The following is a 16,987-nucleotide window of genomic DNA, read 5'->3' as shown; positions in this document are numbered from 1 at the left end:
CCCATACTATCGCTGAAATATGTTGTTTTTGGTCATTTCCTTCTCCTGTCAAATCTTCATATATATCATTATGTATACTATGGAAAACTTCATTCTTCCCTGGGGTTGATCTTTTTTAATTCAATTTTGAACTGGGTTGATTATGCGCAAGAGTGTAATTTTCAGCGGATATTTTTTGACTGGTCTAGTTTACATGGAGATGGCACGGAATATCCCATTCTTGCAAGGGGAGGATTCTTTAATTATTTCTTTCAATTTTGAGCTGGAATGATTATGAAAAAGTCCATTTGTTTATAGCAGAAGTGTATTTGTTAATTAATAAGTCGATATGGTTTTGGACTGGTCCATATTGTGTTGAGGTGCTACTGGAAGACTCCATTCCTGTATGGAGAGACTGATAATTGTTTTTAAACTCAATTTTGGACTGGGGCGATACCTTTTTTTTAGTGGAAATATTTTAGAATGGTCCATTGTTATTTTAGGAGAGTCCATTTTTTGCATGGCGAGGAGTATGGCTAAACATGCTGTATTTGCTCGCAAATGTTGCCTTTCTAGTATCTGTATGGTATGACTTCGGGTCACGTGTAACCCTTTACTGGGTAGGCTTAAATCCGTACCTGGATTGGTCTGGATGTCACCAGCCAGTAACAGGGCAAAATTATGTGGCAAGGAAAGCATACGGGTCTGTGGTACCTCTGGTCTCCTCGACGGGGACTCCGGTGACAGCTCACTGCATAAGCTAGATAGAAATGTTTTCCTTTGTGCCTCTATGGCGACTACACGACGTTGAATGAATCTTGAATGGACTGAACAAAACTAGACCGACGTTTGCACAACGTAGGATATAAGAGGGTGTCAGTGACGTTGCGAAATCGTTCGACCTGACTGCCATATCACAGACATGCGCACGGACATGCGCAGGTTATAGCCTATATTCGAAGACGTCCATTTGAAGACTTGTAGAAGCCCTTCTCTGGGTAAATGTGGGTAAAATCTTATACACATATTGATGACATATTGAAAAAATGAAGAAGAAAAAAGATGTTGGCTAATTTGTTAGTACACGGATGACCCCTAGTTTAAAATGGTCAGTCTCAAGCCTGTTAACGTCGTTAACGTTAACTTTTTTTAAAACTTCGGCCTGCGCATGAGAGCTGATTCAAGACAATTTCACATTTTTCAAACGCCAAAACTGTAAAGATAAATCATAAAGATTGTCTTTATTATGTTAGATTCTAAAATGAAAAAAAAAAGATTATGTCAAATAAACTACCCTACTGTAGATAATAGAATAGTCTGTACACTTTGACCCGGAGCTAGAAAGGTCGCGCGTACATGTGGCCAGGTTCTCTTGCAATAATTATATACCTTATGTTTTCACCCGGCGCTGCCAGTAAAAACAGAAGGGAGCATTAGCTTGTGTCCGTGCAGTTTCTGTGGCCAAGATCGAACTTAAACAACGGCAAGTCGACCGACAACTTCTGAACACAAAGGTAAAACGCACAGTGGGTAAAACGTATGGATGGTGCTTTAAGTTTAGCAGTAAAAATTATGATGCAATTGATATTCCGTGGCGACTAACGAAGGGTGTTTTTGCTTGATATTACATATACTATCCCTTCTATATATAGTCGTGGGGCAGTACATAGTCCCAAACCTGCTCGTGCGATGCCGGCCTTGGCGGCGGGAGGTATCGGTGCGTGGGATGTTGGGTCCGAAAAAAATTCCCTGGCCCTCCCCCCTTGCCGAAATTTTTTTCCCTGGCCCTCCCCCCTAGCTGCAACATTTTTTTCCTTGGCCCTCCCCCCTTTCTGAAACACTAGAATTGCCCCAAAGCTATTTTATCAACACAAAAAAAATGACACAAAACAGAGAGGGCGGTAGGAAATTTCGTATGGAGGGCGGCGGGGAAAGATAACTTTATAGAATGATCACGAGGCATCGCCCGGGAAAATTTCGAAATCTTGACCGTCTGAGTCGCTCTTTCCTTCATTTGAAGGGCAAATTTTACTAGTAGACTATACTTGACATCTTCATTAGTGACAAATAAGAATTGGCGAAGAAAATTAAGCGCAACAAAACTTTATTACGCACCTATGTCCTACGAGAACAACTTCGGTCGGCAAAAGTAAAACATTTTCAACACTTGTCCGAATGCGCCCTAGTACTAAACATACTGAAGAATTTAGACACCCTACTTTTAGAAAGACCGCCATAAAGACGTCCTATTTTTCTCTCCAATGTTTTCCCTGGTAACTTTCTCCGGTAACATCATTGAATATGTTCAAATGTCGCTGATTCAGGCATCCCAACAGCCGCTTTGTCGTGCTATCTCAACCAGTATTTTCTATAAAATCTCGCAATTTTACACTCTATAGTTGACATCCCGAGAAATAGCGAGACTCGCATGTTATTGGTCATTTTACCGTGACGCAACGTAGGTGGGCGCAGTTATTGGTGGGATCAAATATCTGATGGCCATTTATTTTTATCTTTTCCATTTTTCGCGGGAATAAAGTGCATGTTGCTCGGCCGGCTTGAAACTTAAACAATGTATATGTGACATATACACACAATACGGAAAGCCTAATAGCTTAGGAGTATTTCTGAATTCTTAGGCAGTAATTGGCAATAACTGACGGCGAACCGGGGAAAACATCAGAAAAAAGTCAATCCGATGCGACCGATCTGAACTGTACTGGGGAGGGGGCGTGACGCCGATTTTTCAACTCCACGGCCACAATGGTCACTTGCAACCTCGGCTCTCTTTTGTTTGGTTTGGGTTGTCACCGGCCGACAGCGGGCATTAGAAATTATCTAATTGGCCTCGTCGCAAACTTCCACTGATTTTCTGGAGATTTTTTCAAATTCCAAGGTCTGTCTATATCTGTTCACGCCGATTTTGTCCGTCACTATGAAGGAAAAGGCAGAATATTTGTCCGTCATGAGCAACAAAATTTCGTCAAATGACGGAATGATGTACGGTGGCTACAACACGGACTGTTATTTTGCCCCCTTAAACACTATTTGCTGCATTTTTAGGGGCAAAGTTTGCTGGTATTTGGGGCGCGACGCCCTCCCGACAAATTTTTCGCTGACGATTCTTGGTGAGTCGGCAGGCATGCTTCCTGCGGCTTGGGAAAATTTTTAAATCTTGACCGACTGAAACGCTATTTCCTGCATTTTGAGGGGAAAATCTTGCTGGTAGACTTATGCTAAGATATTGCTAACTCTCAGAAAAAATTTCCTTGGCCCTCCCCCCCAAGCCAATTTTTTTTCCCTTGGCCCTCCCCCAGGCATCTTTTTTTTCCTTGGCCCTCCCCCATACGCACCGGCCCTCCCCCCCTGCTAAATTTCGTATAGTCCCTTAGCTGAGTGAACAGACCCGAGATGTGAGGAGTAAAACACGCTGATGATCTCACCAACTCGGAGTTTCTGATGGCCTCCATGCCAGGTCTCATGCAAGTGGCACTTGACAAAGTCAACGTCTGGGCAAACTCATTTTGCATGAGCGCTAATGGCAAGAAGACAAAAGACATGGTCATCAGCTGTCGCCGTAGCCCTGTATCACCCCCTCCACTTACCTTAAACGGCAACCCCGTCGAGAGAGTCACATCCTTCAAGCTTCTTGGAATTGTGATCAGCAACGACCTTACATGGGGACCTCATGTTGAGTACACGCTAACTAAGGTCCAACCGCGCATACATTACCTACGCGTAGCCAGGCGTGCTGCCCTACCCACTGATGTACTTGTGCAAATCTACAAGTCTTTTATCCGACCTGTGTTAGAGTATGGGTCCCCTGTCTGGGCCGGCCTTCCACGTTGTCTGTCAAACGAGTTGGAGAGAATTCAGAAGATGTGTTTGAGGATATGTGGAGTTCCTTGTGACCACCTGCCAACCCTGGAGTCTAGGAGAGGGGATGCGTCAAGTAGTGAACTTCAGAGAATTCTAAGAGACCCCTCCCACCCCTGCAATGTCTTCCTCCCACCAAGGAAGAAGCCTGACCATAATCTAAGGAACAGGGAAACCCGACACATGTACAAATTACCACTTAGCAAGACCAAATGTCACAGTGACTCGTTTGTTATGAGGACTCTGAGAGACATTCAAAACCTAGTTTAAAGCTATATTCGTCTGTCCTCGTTCGTCCAAAGTAACTTTTTAATGTATTTTAGCGCATGATAATTCTTTTAAATCTGGTCTATTGGAATGTTTTTAACATACTTCTGTAAGAAATCTAATGTAATTCAGGTGCAATGTTGATTTCAGAATAAAGATTGATTTATAGGAGGGGAAATCCCATTCAAGTTGCCTTAAACAGTTAAAGACAAGCACTGCTTTGCTCCTCTTAAAGACATTGTCGAAATGTTTCCTGAACATTTCCCTCTTATTTCAACTAAAAAGAAGTGAGTATCTGACCTTCAGCAGCTCAATTGTCCATGTCTTTATCCTTCTACCTCACTTAATGTTACTGGCTGTCGCCTGCAAAGTAATGATCACAATGATTTGAATTTTGCTAGACATTCATAAAAGCCTTCGTACTTAAATAGTTTCCCCCCAAATTTGAGTTGTGTACCTTATGCCTGGGTGAGGCCGAGGACTTATTGATCACCCCTCGCACACATGTACTTGAGGCTTTTCAATATCTTATTAGCTTAATTTCATCTTTTCTCAAGCAGATTCTTTCACAGGCAAATTTCAAACTTTTTTATGTGTGAAAATATAACATCTGAAAATAAGTTGAAAATTGAAAAAACAAGGTTTTGAACTGTAAAATGCAACAATAGGGTACTTCATACCATTTTGTGTCATCTTATTTAAACTTTTAAGCTTAAAACTCTCCAAAAGATTTTAAATCACTTGGAAGTCAGCTTACATGTATATGTTCCCAAGGGACTTAAAATTCAAACCAAAAATTCAGGAAACAGAGATGTAAAATCATATCATAGGGTAACAGTTTTCTGACACATTTCATGAACTTTATCTTTTCATGCGCAAATTTCTCACGCGCACAAAACCCAAACCCTGTTAGAAAATGAATTTTTCATAACATGAAATACACATAATGTATCCTTGGAAACACATTTTTCAGTTATCATCTAGCTTACATCAATAGTTTTAAATATTCTTAATTGTCTTCGCCTGTTCACCATATTAGCATATCAATTCAGAATTTTGGTATAAAACTTGGTTCTCAAGTTATTTTCCTTTTAATTAGTCACTGACTGTCTGAAATGCCTGACTGTTTTAAGATTTTATCCAAATTTTTGATTTCATTTTTTGGGTCACAAAATACTTAAAAGGCATTTTCAAAATGAAACAGTGTACCATGAATTTTATGCTAATTTTTGGCATCAGATTGATATTAGCATATTGTTTTGAACGTCTATCTTCCAACAAGCTTCAGGATTTCAACAGAATTTCAGATTTCAATGCATTGACCATACATGTATTATCCACACACTGAGAAGATACATGTATGTCCAGCCTGGATTTTGATCATAGCAGTCTAAACTGTGCCTTTGTTCTTCTTTAGCCCGCCACCATGGTAGAGCCCATACCTGAGAGGATTGATTTTCCTGGTGCTGAAGAAGAGGTCTTGATGCTCTGGAAACAACTGAATGCTTTTCAGACATCACTTAAACAGTCCAAGGGAAAGCCCAGGTATATGAGAGTGTCTTAAAATCCAGTTAAGTCATGTTTTTGTATAGTGGCAGTATTCACATGTCCATGTTTGTTTGCTTCGACATTTATTTATTTATCTATTATTTATTATGGATATATCTATTCTATTAAACTACGCACAAAAAGTTTGGAAACTTAACTTTAGTCGATCATATATCCGTTGTTTCTTGATCAATTTCAATGCATTATATATTGATGGAAAGCTTGTGTAATTTCCTTTCCTATGATACCCAAGTCATTATAATTGCAATCTCATGAAGCGAGCGCCAGGCCTGCTTACGCGAGTGGGTTGTAGAAGAAAAGTTCCCAAATTTCCATGCTAGTGTCAATTAACACTCAGCGCAGGGTGGTAGTGTCATCCACATCGGGAATGGAACAGTGTGTGGAGGAATGTTATGTTCACAGCTACAGATAAGTGAAGATTTATTTTGACTGTTGGATGGGTAAATGAAACTGTGGGGCCAGTGAGGAGAACCCTATGCTGACTGTTGCACAGATAGACTGACTGTTTGTTTGTTTGTTTGAGCCAGCGTCATAGTGTGGGGCAGTACAACGTTAACTGCCAGGAGAAAAACCAGGCTTATCATCCTAAGCAACCTCGATTCAAGATATAGAGACACCTTTCTCAATCCAGTCACATTTCCTAGATCCTTACCTCTGCCATATGAGACTGGGTGCCATTCTGCAAGATGATAGTGAAGTTCATACAGAATGAGAACCATTTCAGACCACCTCCAGTAGGCAGGAATACAGAGGATAGAATGGCCCTCCTGCAGCCCAGATCTCAACACAGTTGAACACAGTCTCAGACTCACTGATCAGCTTGGACGAGATGTGCATGCAAGAATGATCAACAGAACAACACTGGTCGACCTGCAACGACTCCTTGTGGAAGAATAGCCAGGGACCGCGTAGCAAAACTGGTGACAATTATGAGGAGGCTGTGGTGACAGCGCATGGCGTGTGTACTCAGTATTAAGCCACCTTCATCATAACTGAGGCTCCTTTACACATTTTTTTGTTGCTTTGGATGAAGACTAACCTTGGCTTTCATATTGATGTGTTTTGTTGATTCAAGTTTCATATTACCCTCCTACACAAGCCACGTGATACCAACAGAAGAAAAGATACTGAATTGAGCGTTTGACATTACAGTAGAATCCGCTTAACTGCACCACCCATTTGTCAGTGTTTTTGGTGCAATTATCCGGCTGGTGCAATTATGCGAAATGCCCAGCTGGACCGCACCACCATGGGCGAGGGGGTGTATTGTTAGTCAGAAACACTAGCACAAAGAAAACAGACGAAATTATTCAGTTATTAACTTTATTTATTGACCCTTTGCTGAAAATGAAGAAATGACTACGAACCTGTTTTAAAAGATTTTGCATTCTTTCATTTCTGAATGCGATCTACATTTGTACGCATTACAACACACGTAATGTTACAGGGGAGGCAGTCTGAAACATCGTCATGCCACCCATGGGATAACAGTTTCTGTGTTACATTAGTAATAAACGTAGAGTGCAGTTGTCGATTTACGTAAATCATGTACCGCCATGAAACTAGGAATTGAAACTAAAACTTGGTTACTGATTACGGGTGACCCGCCCGGGACCTCCCATACGATTCCTATCAACTGTCAATGGAGACCGCCTTCTTTTGTTACTCAAAACAGTTCTAAACGTATTGTCGGTATTGCGCCTTTACACCGGCAGGTATCGGCTCATTTGTACCACGTTTGCCGATTTTAGCGCACCTTTTCAGTTAACTTGTCGAGGATTTTTGAAAAAAATTGTTGCAGTTATCCGGCATTGGTGACCATGCTCGGTGCGGATATGCGGAGTCACTAACAATGCAGTGAATGGGAACCGGTTTTGGATATCGGGATTCGGTGCAATTAAATGGAAGGTGCGTTTATCCGAGGTGCAATTAAGTGGCTTCGTCTGTAGTAGGGTAATTTGGGCACTTTTTTATGTGACCCGCTCGCATAAGCAGGTCTGGTGTTCGTTCCATTTACAATCATAGTAAGTTTGGTATCATAGGAAAGAAAATCACACAAGCTTTTCAATGTAACATAAATCATTGGAATTGATCAAGAGACAACGGAGATATGATCGACCAAAGTTAAGATTCCAAAATTTTTGTGCATAGTTGACATGTATTATTCGTTTTATTCATCATTTGTCATTTATTCATTACTCTGGGAAGGAGGGTAAGCTCCTGATGGAATATCAGAAATGATATTTTTTGCACGTTCGCAGTTACATGTAGAACTAACGATCCCATTGTCACATCGGTGTGTAACTTGAAGATGCACATTGTCTTTTTCAATGTATTATTGGCGACGCCTCAGGGGCGAGCCAAATTTTTACTATATTGTGTGCAGATTGCAAGAATTCTAGGAATTGTACAGGAATGTGAAAGTCCATGGGACGATAACTCAAGAATGCCTGGATGTATTGTCTTCATATTTTGTAGGTGGGTAGGTCTGTGAGAGACCTTGTAATGATTGGATTTTTGGCCCCCTAGCGACTTTCTATGGTACTACAGGGGAACTTTCACTTTTCAAATCTCGTCTTCTGAACATGCAATAGTCATGATTTTTAAGTGGTGGATAGCTCTTTGTTAGGAAAATATGTCCTGTAGATTTGGACCCCCTAGCGGCTTTTTTTGGAACTGCAGGAGCTAATTTTGACTCAAACTTTGAAAGAGAATAAGGCAAGAAAAGGATGACGGATCATCATAATTTTTGGTGTGTAGATAGCTTAAGTGATGATTAACATAATCATATGCAAATTATGCAAATCAATATCTGATTTGCATGATTAATGAGGACAGTTAATAAATCAGCTGCATTCTATTATAGGACTCTCAAACACATGACATATGTAACTGAGAAAGAGATAAATATTGATAGATATCAATTATGCAAATTGATACTTAATTTGCATAATTAATGACAAAATACTATAAATCCATAGTGGTAAATGATGGGGATTCCATTTTTGCACCATTTGGAAGTTAAGTAAATGTGGCCACTATTAGACACAAATCTTGCATAGAGGGCCTCATTTACATAATTTATGAGGAAATGGTACGATATCTTTTTTTGTGAAAACAAGATTTTCATACATTGGACAACTTGTGTTATTTTGGTGGAGAAGGTGATCGACTGATATGATTTATGCAATTAATTATGCGAGGTCCTTATTTGCATGTGGGCTAAAAACGAAAACGTTAACAGAGACCACCGTCGCCATGGCAACATCTTTTTATGTTGCCAATCTTGTTATCTTCGCCGAGTACTTGTACTCGGAGAGGATTATGTTTTCGGTTGAAAAATCTGTTGGGTGGGTCTGAATGTTTGTCAGGAGCATAACTCAAGAAAACTTCAATGAATCTTTATGATTTTTGGTAGGTGTGTAGTGGTTGTGTAAAGGAAGGTCAAGTTCGAAAATGGTTTACCTTGCGTTTTTCAATAGTACTGCAGCAGACTTAGCATTTTTGTGTGTTTGTATGTAGGCAAAAAAAGTGACGGAAACGTTGATGGATCTTCATGATTTTTTGCAGGTGTGTAGATGTTGTGAAAACGGAGGTCAAGTTCAAAAATGGTTCTCCTGGCACTTTCCGTCAGTACTGCAGTGGGCTTTGTGTGGCTGTGAATTTTCTTGTGGACAACATAACTCAAGAAGCTGTTGATGGATCCTTATGATATCTAGTGGATGGGTAGGATTTACCGAAAGGAAGGTCAAGTTCGATAATGGGTCTTCTAGCGGGTACCAAAGGTACTGCAGCAGAGCTTCAAAATTTAGGGGCATATTTTCTGAAAGTGCTATGGTCATGATTTTTGTGTGGTAGATAGTTCATGCCACAGAAAGTAAGTTCTGTAAATTTTGGCCCCTATAGCGGCTTGTTAAGAACCGCAGTGGGTGTTTTTGTTTTGACATTCGGACATGAATAACTTGAGAATGGGTCGACAGATCGTCGTGATGTTTGGTATGTACAGAGCTCAGATGGTGCTTTACATAATCAATGACTAATTATGCAAATAAGGAGCTAATTTGCATAATTAGTAAGGAAAGTTTGTTAACACACCTGCTTTTCGATGGGAGATGGGACAGTGTCAGGTCATGTAAACAGATAGCCTTGCATAAACGTACATGTAGGTCAAATAAATAAACTATTCTCCAAGCAGAGGTGTGGGTCCTGCTGGTTTTTGACGCGTTCAGTTTAAGCATTTTTGTTCAACACGGTTGGCGACATAACGAAATAGGGACAAAATAGAAAGCCTGACTAGAAACACCTAAAAACGTGCCAGATTTATTCTATTCATATGTATTGACTGTACTATTTCATCATCACTTTCAACTTTCAACACTGCCATATCGAACCTTTGTGGCCCATATAATATCAACATACTCATATTTTTTTCATGACCAGTTATAACATATATCAGCACACTCTACACATATACTAGTCCTGTACCACCAAATGATTTTTAACCCTATCTTAACTGGACTCATTCGCCCAATCATAACGTCCAAATGGTATGGTGCATGATCAAATTTGCAGGGGGTGATAGGCACGTAAATATAAATCACTTTCCGTAATAAGCCTTGATTATTTGGCGAAGATAATGTGTTTGTGGAACTCTAGTTGTAAATGCAACCCTATCTTCATGTCCATGTGGAACAGCCCACTAATTCAGTACACGCTTTATTTTGGTCTGATTGCAAGATTTGTTGTAAGCAGATATTGGGTGATATTTTACGCTATTTGCTGTGATTGTTTGTGCACATTGGTCCATTAGCTGTTGCATTCATGGCGGACTAAGGTGTATTGTAAATAGAGTTGTGCACACATTCGCCGCTACAAATGGATGATGAGAGTCAAGCGAATCAAGAAAGGGGCTGATATTTTCAGCTACTACGAAAGTACGATATCTTAACTTAAGGCCACACCAATTTTTTTTTGCTTTTCAGAATAGCCTCTCCTGTTTTTCCCATTTTGAAAAATAAATTTGGGTCACTATTCCCATTCACAAATTTTTACTCGATCTTACTATTTGTTCAGTTGTAAAAGTCAATAGCCACCAAAATAGATTATAAAGGCCTACACATACCTAAAATGTGTGGTCACATGTTATCATAAGTTATAATTTTTCATTTATTACAACTATTTGTCAATATCAAGTCATATATTACATAGTAAAAGATAATTTTGTTACTGAAACTATAGTACGTCTAGATCAAAGAAAGGGGTTCATTGCATAAAATGAGCCATGGAAAGCTGAAACTTGAATAATCCTCTTTTTATTTGTTGCTTCTCGGATTTTTTCAGAAAAAAATTGGAGCGACAGGGCGAAAAAAAAAATTGCAAATAGTCTGGGGTGAACATAAGGGTTTACATAACATAAAGAATAAGATGATTATTCAAGTTTCAGCTTTGTATGGTTCATTTTATGCCATGCACCTCTTTCTTTGATCTAGTACTATAATTTCAGTAACAAAATTACCTTTTCAGTTTAGTTATATATGGATTGATATTGAGAAATAGTTTTAATAAATGAAAAATTATAAATTATGATCAATGTGACCACACTTTTTAGGTATGTGCAGGCCTTTATAATCTATTTTGGTGGCTATTGAGTTTTACAACTGAACAGATAGTAAAATTGGGAGTTGTGAATGGGAATAGTGACCCATTTTTTTTTTCAAAATGGAAAAACAGGACAGGCTATTCCGAGAAACAACAAAATAAATTGGCTTGGTCTTATGTTATGTAACGTTAATTAACGTAAAACCAGGATTTTTTATACGAGTTACATGAAACCAATCTGGCAGAACAATAAACCATCCTTTTAGCGCACACATCAGGCCTTTGGTAACAACCCTTTGAGTCGGTAGAACATCACTCAAAATTGACCCCAACCGTCGTTGCAACGTGTACATTTATTCTTTGGGACGTTAGCTGGATGCCGTAGAAATGGTAATACCACTATCCTAATGTGTTCCTGCTTGTGCTAGTAACAAACGTCACCCAAGCGCATATCTGGTGGGCCAGCGGAGATCATCTCCCCCACCAGTCCCAGAAGTCCCGGAGCCTTCGCTTGAATCCATTTCACTGGAGCTGCGAAATGTGACAAACACCTTGGCTTCAATACAAGAGAATGTGCTCTTCATAACTCAAGCAAGCGCACCCATAGGTGACCCTTCAGAGCTGACAAGATTACGTTAAGAAAATGCTTCCTCAAAGGAGGCAATACTCCTTCTCACGATTGACAGACAACACTCGTCCACGGTCACGGAGGGTACATGGAATCGCGTGGCCAAAGGTCCCCCTACAACTGGTCATCTTTACCCATCGAGTGGTGTTGCTCAATCCAACAAGTACCAATCCTTGGGCAATCTTCTGGATATAGAGGAGGAGTATAGTGATCCGCCAAAAATAATTACTCAAGCAACTGGATAAGATTTTGAAACAGTCAGACGTTTCAGACAGTATCCACTGTCTTTCGTCAGTGACTAACGATAGGACTGAGAACACCAGGTTTTATACCAAAACTCTGAATAGATATGTTAATGAGGTTAAGTAGTATAGTATAGTGATCATAGTGTAGAGTACCCACGGAGTCCCATGCTGTCTGTAAAGAGATCTAGTGTTTAACTTAGTTTAAGGCAAGGGAAGGCATGATCTCCGGGTCAGGGTAAGGGCGCCACACGTGGGATACGACGGGACAACGTTCGCAGATCTCTCCAGTCTCCCAGGCAGTCAGACTTCAGCCGAGCTGCCCATGGATCACAGCTATGACCACGCGAGAGTCAGCCCTGGAATAGGCCGGATGTGGTGATCGTGGCAGACTCCATGACGAAAGATCTGAATCCAAGGCGTATATCCCGAAGTACTGGGAAAGTAGTCACATGCAGGACACACAGAGGGGCTCGCTTAGAACAGTTAGGAAGGTTGGCCGAGGAGGATCTATCCGGCACCCGACCTCAGCTGCTTATACTTCATGCTGGGACCAACAATCTCTATGAGGACCTTTCGTCCATAACGAGAAAGTTCGAGACCCTGGGTAACAGTTTATCCGGAAACTCGACCCAACTCTGCTTCTCTAGTTTGGTAGTTCGACATGGGTCTACTGTGAAAGTGAACAAAGTTAACCAACACTTAGCAGCCTTGTGTGCAAGGAAAGGGTGGGGTTTCTTGAACAACAAAGACATCGAGCTGCTGATATAATCACTTGTATGACGGAGTCCATCTCACCGCGGAAGGAACTGCTCTTCTAGCAAGCCACCTTAACCACTACATCAGGCAGGGTTTTCAAGAGAATGCATTCAACAGGAGAGGGCGATGGAGCGGTGTCCAAAGGAGACTACTGCAACTCAGCTGGAAGAGTTACTGACACACCAAAATAAGTTTCTGTATTTGAACGGTCGTAGTATCAAGTCAGTTGATAGTAAACGAAATAAGTTAGTACAATTCCAAAATCTTGTTGTATCCAATAAGGCTTCTATTGTAGCTGTTACGGACACATGGTTAACCCCTGATGTTAAAGATGAAGAACTACTTTCTCAGCATTTATCTAGTCTACCGAAAAGACCGGTGCACTATCATCCTGGGAAAAATAGGAGGTGGCATTCTCTTAGCTTTCTGTGGTAGCATTCACTCTAGAAGAAGGCCCGAACTTGAACCTGTTGATGAAATCTTGGTCTGTGAAATTCATACAGAGAAACAGGCTAAGATTGGCATCATCCTCTGTTACAGACCCCCCTCTGGTGATGCACTTGCCTTTTCTCACAACTTACAGTATGATGATGATTCTGTTAGGGGACTTCAATCTTCTGAATATTGACTGGTTTAATTTGACTAGTAACTCGTTTGTAGAGAACCAGGTCTGTGATGTGTTGAATGATTTCTCGCTAACACAGATAAATGATGTTACCTCAAACAATCATAATCATTTATTGGATGTGATACTGACAAATGTTCCAGATAAGTGCTCCAAAGTTGAAAAAGTATTATCTACATTCCCTACTGATCACACTATCCTTCAGTTTAACCTGAATTTCCGCACTGTATATCACAAATCGAGCACGAATAGATACGTCTACAATCACAGAAAATGTTCAACATCCTACGACAAAGTCTCGAGGATGTTTTTTCCTCTCATAACTTTGAGGAAACCGTCAGTATTGATAGTTGCTGGGATAAGTGGTCACAATCCTTGTGCAGGATGGTTGAAAACCATGTTCCCAAAACCGTTGTTAAAAAATCTTGTTCCATGCCATGGTTCGACAGTGAGGTTTGCCACCTAAGAAACAAAAAATCAACTACTTGGCGCAAAGCGAAGAAAACAAATCGCCCAGCTCACTGGTCCAGGTTCAGGAAGCAAAGAAACGACCTACAACAACTCATTGATCGTAAATACAAATATTTTCTTGAAAACTTAGGATCTTTAGTTAAGAATTATCCAAAGAAGTTTTGGACCTTTTTTAAGAGTAAAACTAAATCTCGTTGTTTGCCTCAAGCTCTGAAATATGAGCATTATCAAGTTACGACACCAAAAGCAAACCTGTATAACAAGTTCTTCCACTCTGTCTTTAATACTCCTGTAGTAAATCAGCCTCTCCCTGAAATCAGAACCTGGAAACATCCCCTTCTCTGCAACATTTATTTCACAGCTGAGGAAGTACTCGATGTTTTGCTCGCCTTAGACTGTTCAAAAGCTGTTGGCCCCGATTCTATTTCCCCAGTTATCCTACGCGAAGGTGCGCATGCAATAGCCCCTCAATTTACTACAATCTTCAACAAAAGTATTCAATCTGGCAAAGTCCCAGCTAGATGGAAAGAAGCCAACGTCTGTCCTATCTTCAAGAAAGGTAGTAGAGAACGTGTGGAAAATTATCGACCTGTATCGTTACTTAGTGTTGTAAGCAAAGTTATGGAACGCTGTATTCTTAATCGTATATTCCCTTATCTCCAAGAACAAATTCACCCTCATCAGCACGGTTTTATAGAAGGGATATCTACAAGCACCCAACTTTTGGAAACCTTTCAAACCATAGGCAGAACATACACACGGTTTATCAAGCTCAACCTGATTGGTTGAAATAGTCAATTTAATTAGGAGCACTACTAGTACTAGTACTCTGACAGGTGCAGACAGGCACAACTTCACTACTCCCTGGCTCCCATCCTTGTGTTGTTATTGTTGTGTCCTACTCAAGTTATGTGCAATTGAGAAGGTTCAAAACTTTTCTGGTGGTATTCTTTGGCACACACAGTGTTTTTCTTATTTTAACCTCCTTGACGACTGGTAGCTTTGCATGGCTTTCAACTGCAGTGCACAATGAGGTGTTTTGTTCAACTGGCAAAGTGTTGAAGGTATTAGTCGGTGAAGCTACGTCCAAGGCGGTGTAAACACGGTGACCGTCAAAAATATGTGCAACGTGCTGGCGGCAGGCGTGCTGTATTCAAAGAAATTTGCCACTGAAAATGCGTAAAATAGCTTGAGTAGGGCCTACATAGCGTACCAGTATAAATGAAAATACGTCAGTGGCTGTACACAGCAATGGTAATTTGGAAGAAGAAACATGGCGGCTGTCTGTAATTTGCTCAAACATTTACGACGAACAACACGACCTAAAGGTCAGTGACCCCGAGCACGTGCAGCTGGCGTGGCGCATAATTATTTAACGGGGGGACATTTGGAGGGACATGGTTGTGTATCCTTTCTTCAGCAACATTTTTTTTCAAGCTCTTGTTTAAATGGTGGTACATGTATGTGTCAGTGTTACAGTATAGGTCACGAAATGCGCACCAGAAATTTGTGAAACTTTTGCAAAACCTATTGGTTCGAAGAACTGTTCGCTGCGTATTGAAAATTGTCTGGACTCTCGGATTGCGGAAATTCTTCCGCAGAAGAAATCTACATCTTCAGCAACAAGTTTCTAGTTGTTTACATTCTGAAATACGTGTTGGTCCACACACCACTGGAAGAGTCCATTATTGTATGAGGGGGACATTTTTAAGAATTCAATTTTGGGCTGGGTTGACTATCAAAAAGGTCCAGTTTTTTTGGTGAAGGTGGTTTTTAATGGTTCAGTATGAATATGGGTGCCTGGAAAAGCCCATCCATGCATAGGGTTTCAAATTGGGAGAGATCCATTTCTAACTGGTCTTCATTTCAATTATTTATTCAAATACCAACATTGCAGACATGCATGGGAAGGGAAATGGGCGATACATGTTGCATTTGCTCCTGCAAATGTTGCCTTTCTAGTTTTGTGTCATATGACAATGACAAAAAAAATGTCTTTTTTCCGCCGATCGATTTGTCAAGTACTAGACTGGTGCCCTCCTGGCCCAGCCTGGTTATTGCCGTGACTTACGTTACAAATTAGAATTGCCTAATTGCCCTGTGTAGCAATATTTTACAATTCAATCGAATTGTCCTGTGGCTACATCGACAATTTTTATCTCTTTCAGTCTCACAATTGTAAAAGTCAGTGCTACACTTAACCAGTTCACCATCAGTCCACAAAACTTCCGTCACAGCGTGCAGCTCAGCACCTCTTGACGTGCTGACTGACACGTGGCGACGGTAGAATACGACAAACTCTAAAAAAACTTGAACGTTTGCTATAGCAGCAAAATAACTGGCATCAAAGTTTCTATCTTTCCACAATCCCTAATTAAAGGACAAAGGAAATCAATAAGGAATACTAGCATGTCTCTTTTAACTCAAAATTGGAGAAAAAAACATGTAAAAGCTCGGCAGTCACATCGTGCAGCACGGCACGTCTTTTGCTTCGAGCTTATGCCCGAAAATCTCCGTAGTAACGGACTCCCGCAAAAAAAAGGAGAGACAAAACTTCCGTTGGCAAAGGTTCAGCTGGCAGGTGGCAACGCCATGTGGAAAGTTCGGCGTGCATGCCTTTTGATATTTTATTTCGTGAAAATACACCATTTAGAAACATGCTGATGAGCATATAAACATTTGCTTCAATTTTTTCTCAGTGGGCAAAACGTATCGGCGAGACATGTCGGGGACCGATGCCATCTTGGTTTCGGGGTACCGCAGGCGTTTCTGAAACACAGTGCTGCATAATTTTTATGAACATTATTTTGGAATACTCCAGTTATTAGGTTGGCGGAAAAACCTGTCCATTTCAGATAGCGGAAAAACTTGTCCAGTATGAAAAGAGGGTCTGCTGGGGGTTCCTAGCAATGCTTACGACTAAATTCAGGAAATCAACAATACTTAACGGTAGATGATGCACATTCCTGTAGA

The 16,987-nt window shown here is 40.6% G+C and overlaps 1 protein-coding gene across 4 annotated transcripts in view; it reads left to right on the top strand.

Moving 5' to 3' along the window:
* The first annotated feature begins 1,294 nt into the window (after positions 1–1,294).
* The window catches only part of LOC136435739 (isoleucine--tRNA ligase, cytoplasmic-like), a 161,076-nt gene continuing 145,383 nt past the window's right edge, over positions 1,295–16,987 (top strand). For 3 of the 4 annotated variants that reach the window (XM_066429429.1, XM_066429428.1, XM_066429427.1), the window contains exons 1-2: positions 1,296–1,493; positions 5,540–5,667. In XM_066429429.1, coding sequence (XP_066285526.1) covers positions 5,549–5,667 — 119 coding nt within the window. In that variant the 5' untranslated portion in view covers positions 1,296–1,493; positions 5,540–5,548. Of the gene's footprint in view, positions 1,494–5,539; positions 5,668–16,987 lie in introns of all 4 variants that reach the window. The other variant, XM_066429430.1, reaches the window with a different exon arrangement.

This window comes from Branchiostoma lanceolatum, chromosome 5 (genome assembly GCF_035083965.1).
Source record: "Branchiostoma lanceolatum isolate klBraLanc5 chromosome 5, klBraLanc5.hap2, whole genome shotgun sequence".
In the NCBI taxonomy this organism is placed as follows: Eukaryota; Metazoa; Chordata; class Leptocardii; order Amphioxiformes; family Branchiostomatidae; genus Branchiostoma; species Branchiostoma lanceolatum.
The sequence above is the reverse complement of the archived record's forward strand: the minus strand, read 5'-3'. Positions and strand labels throughout refer to the sequence as shown.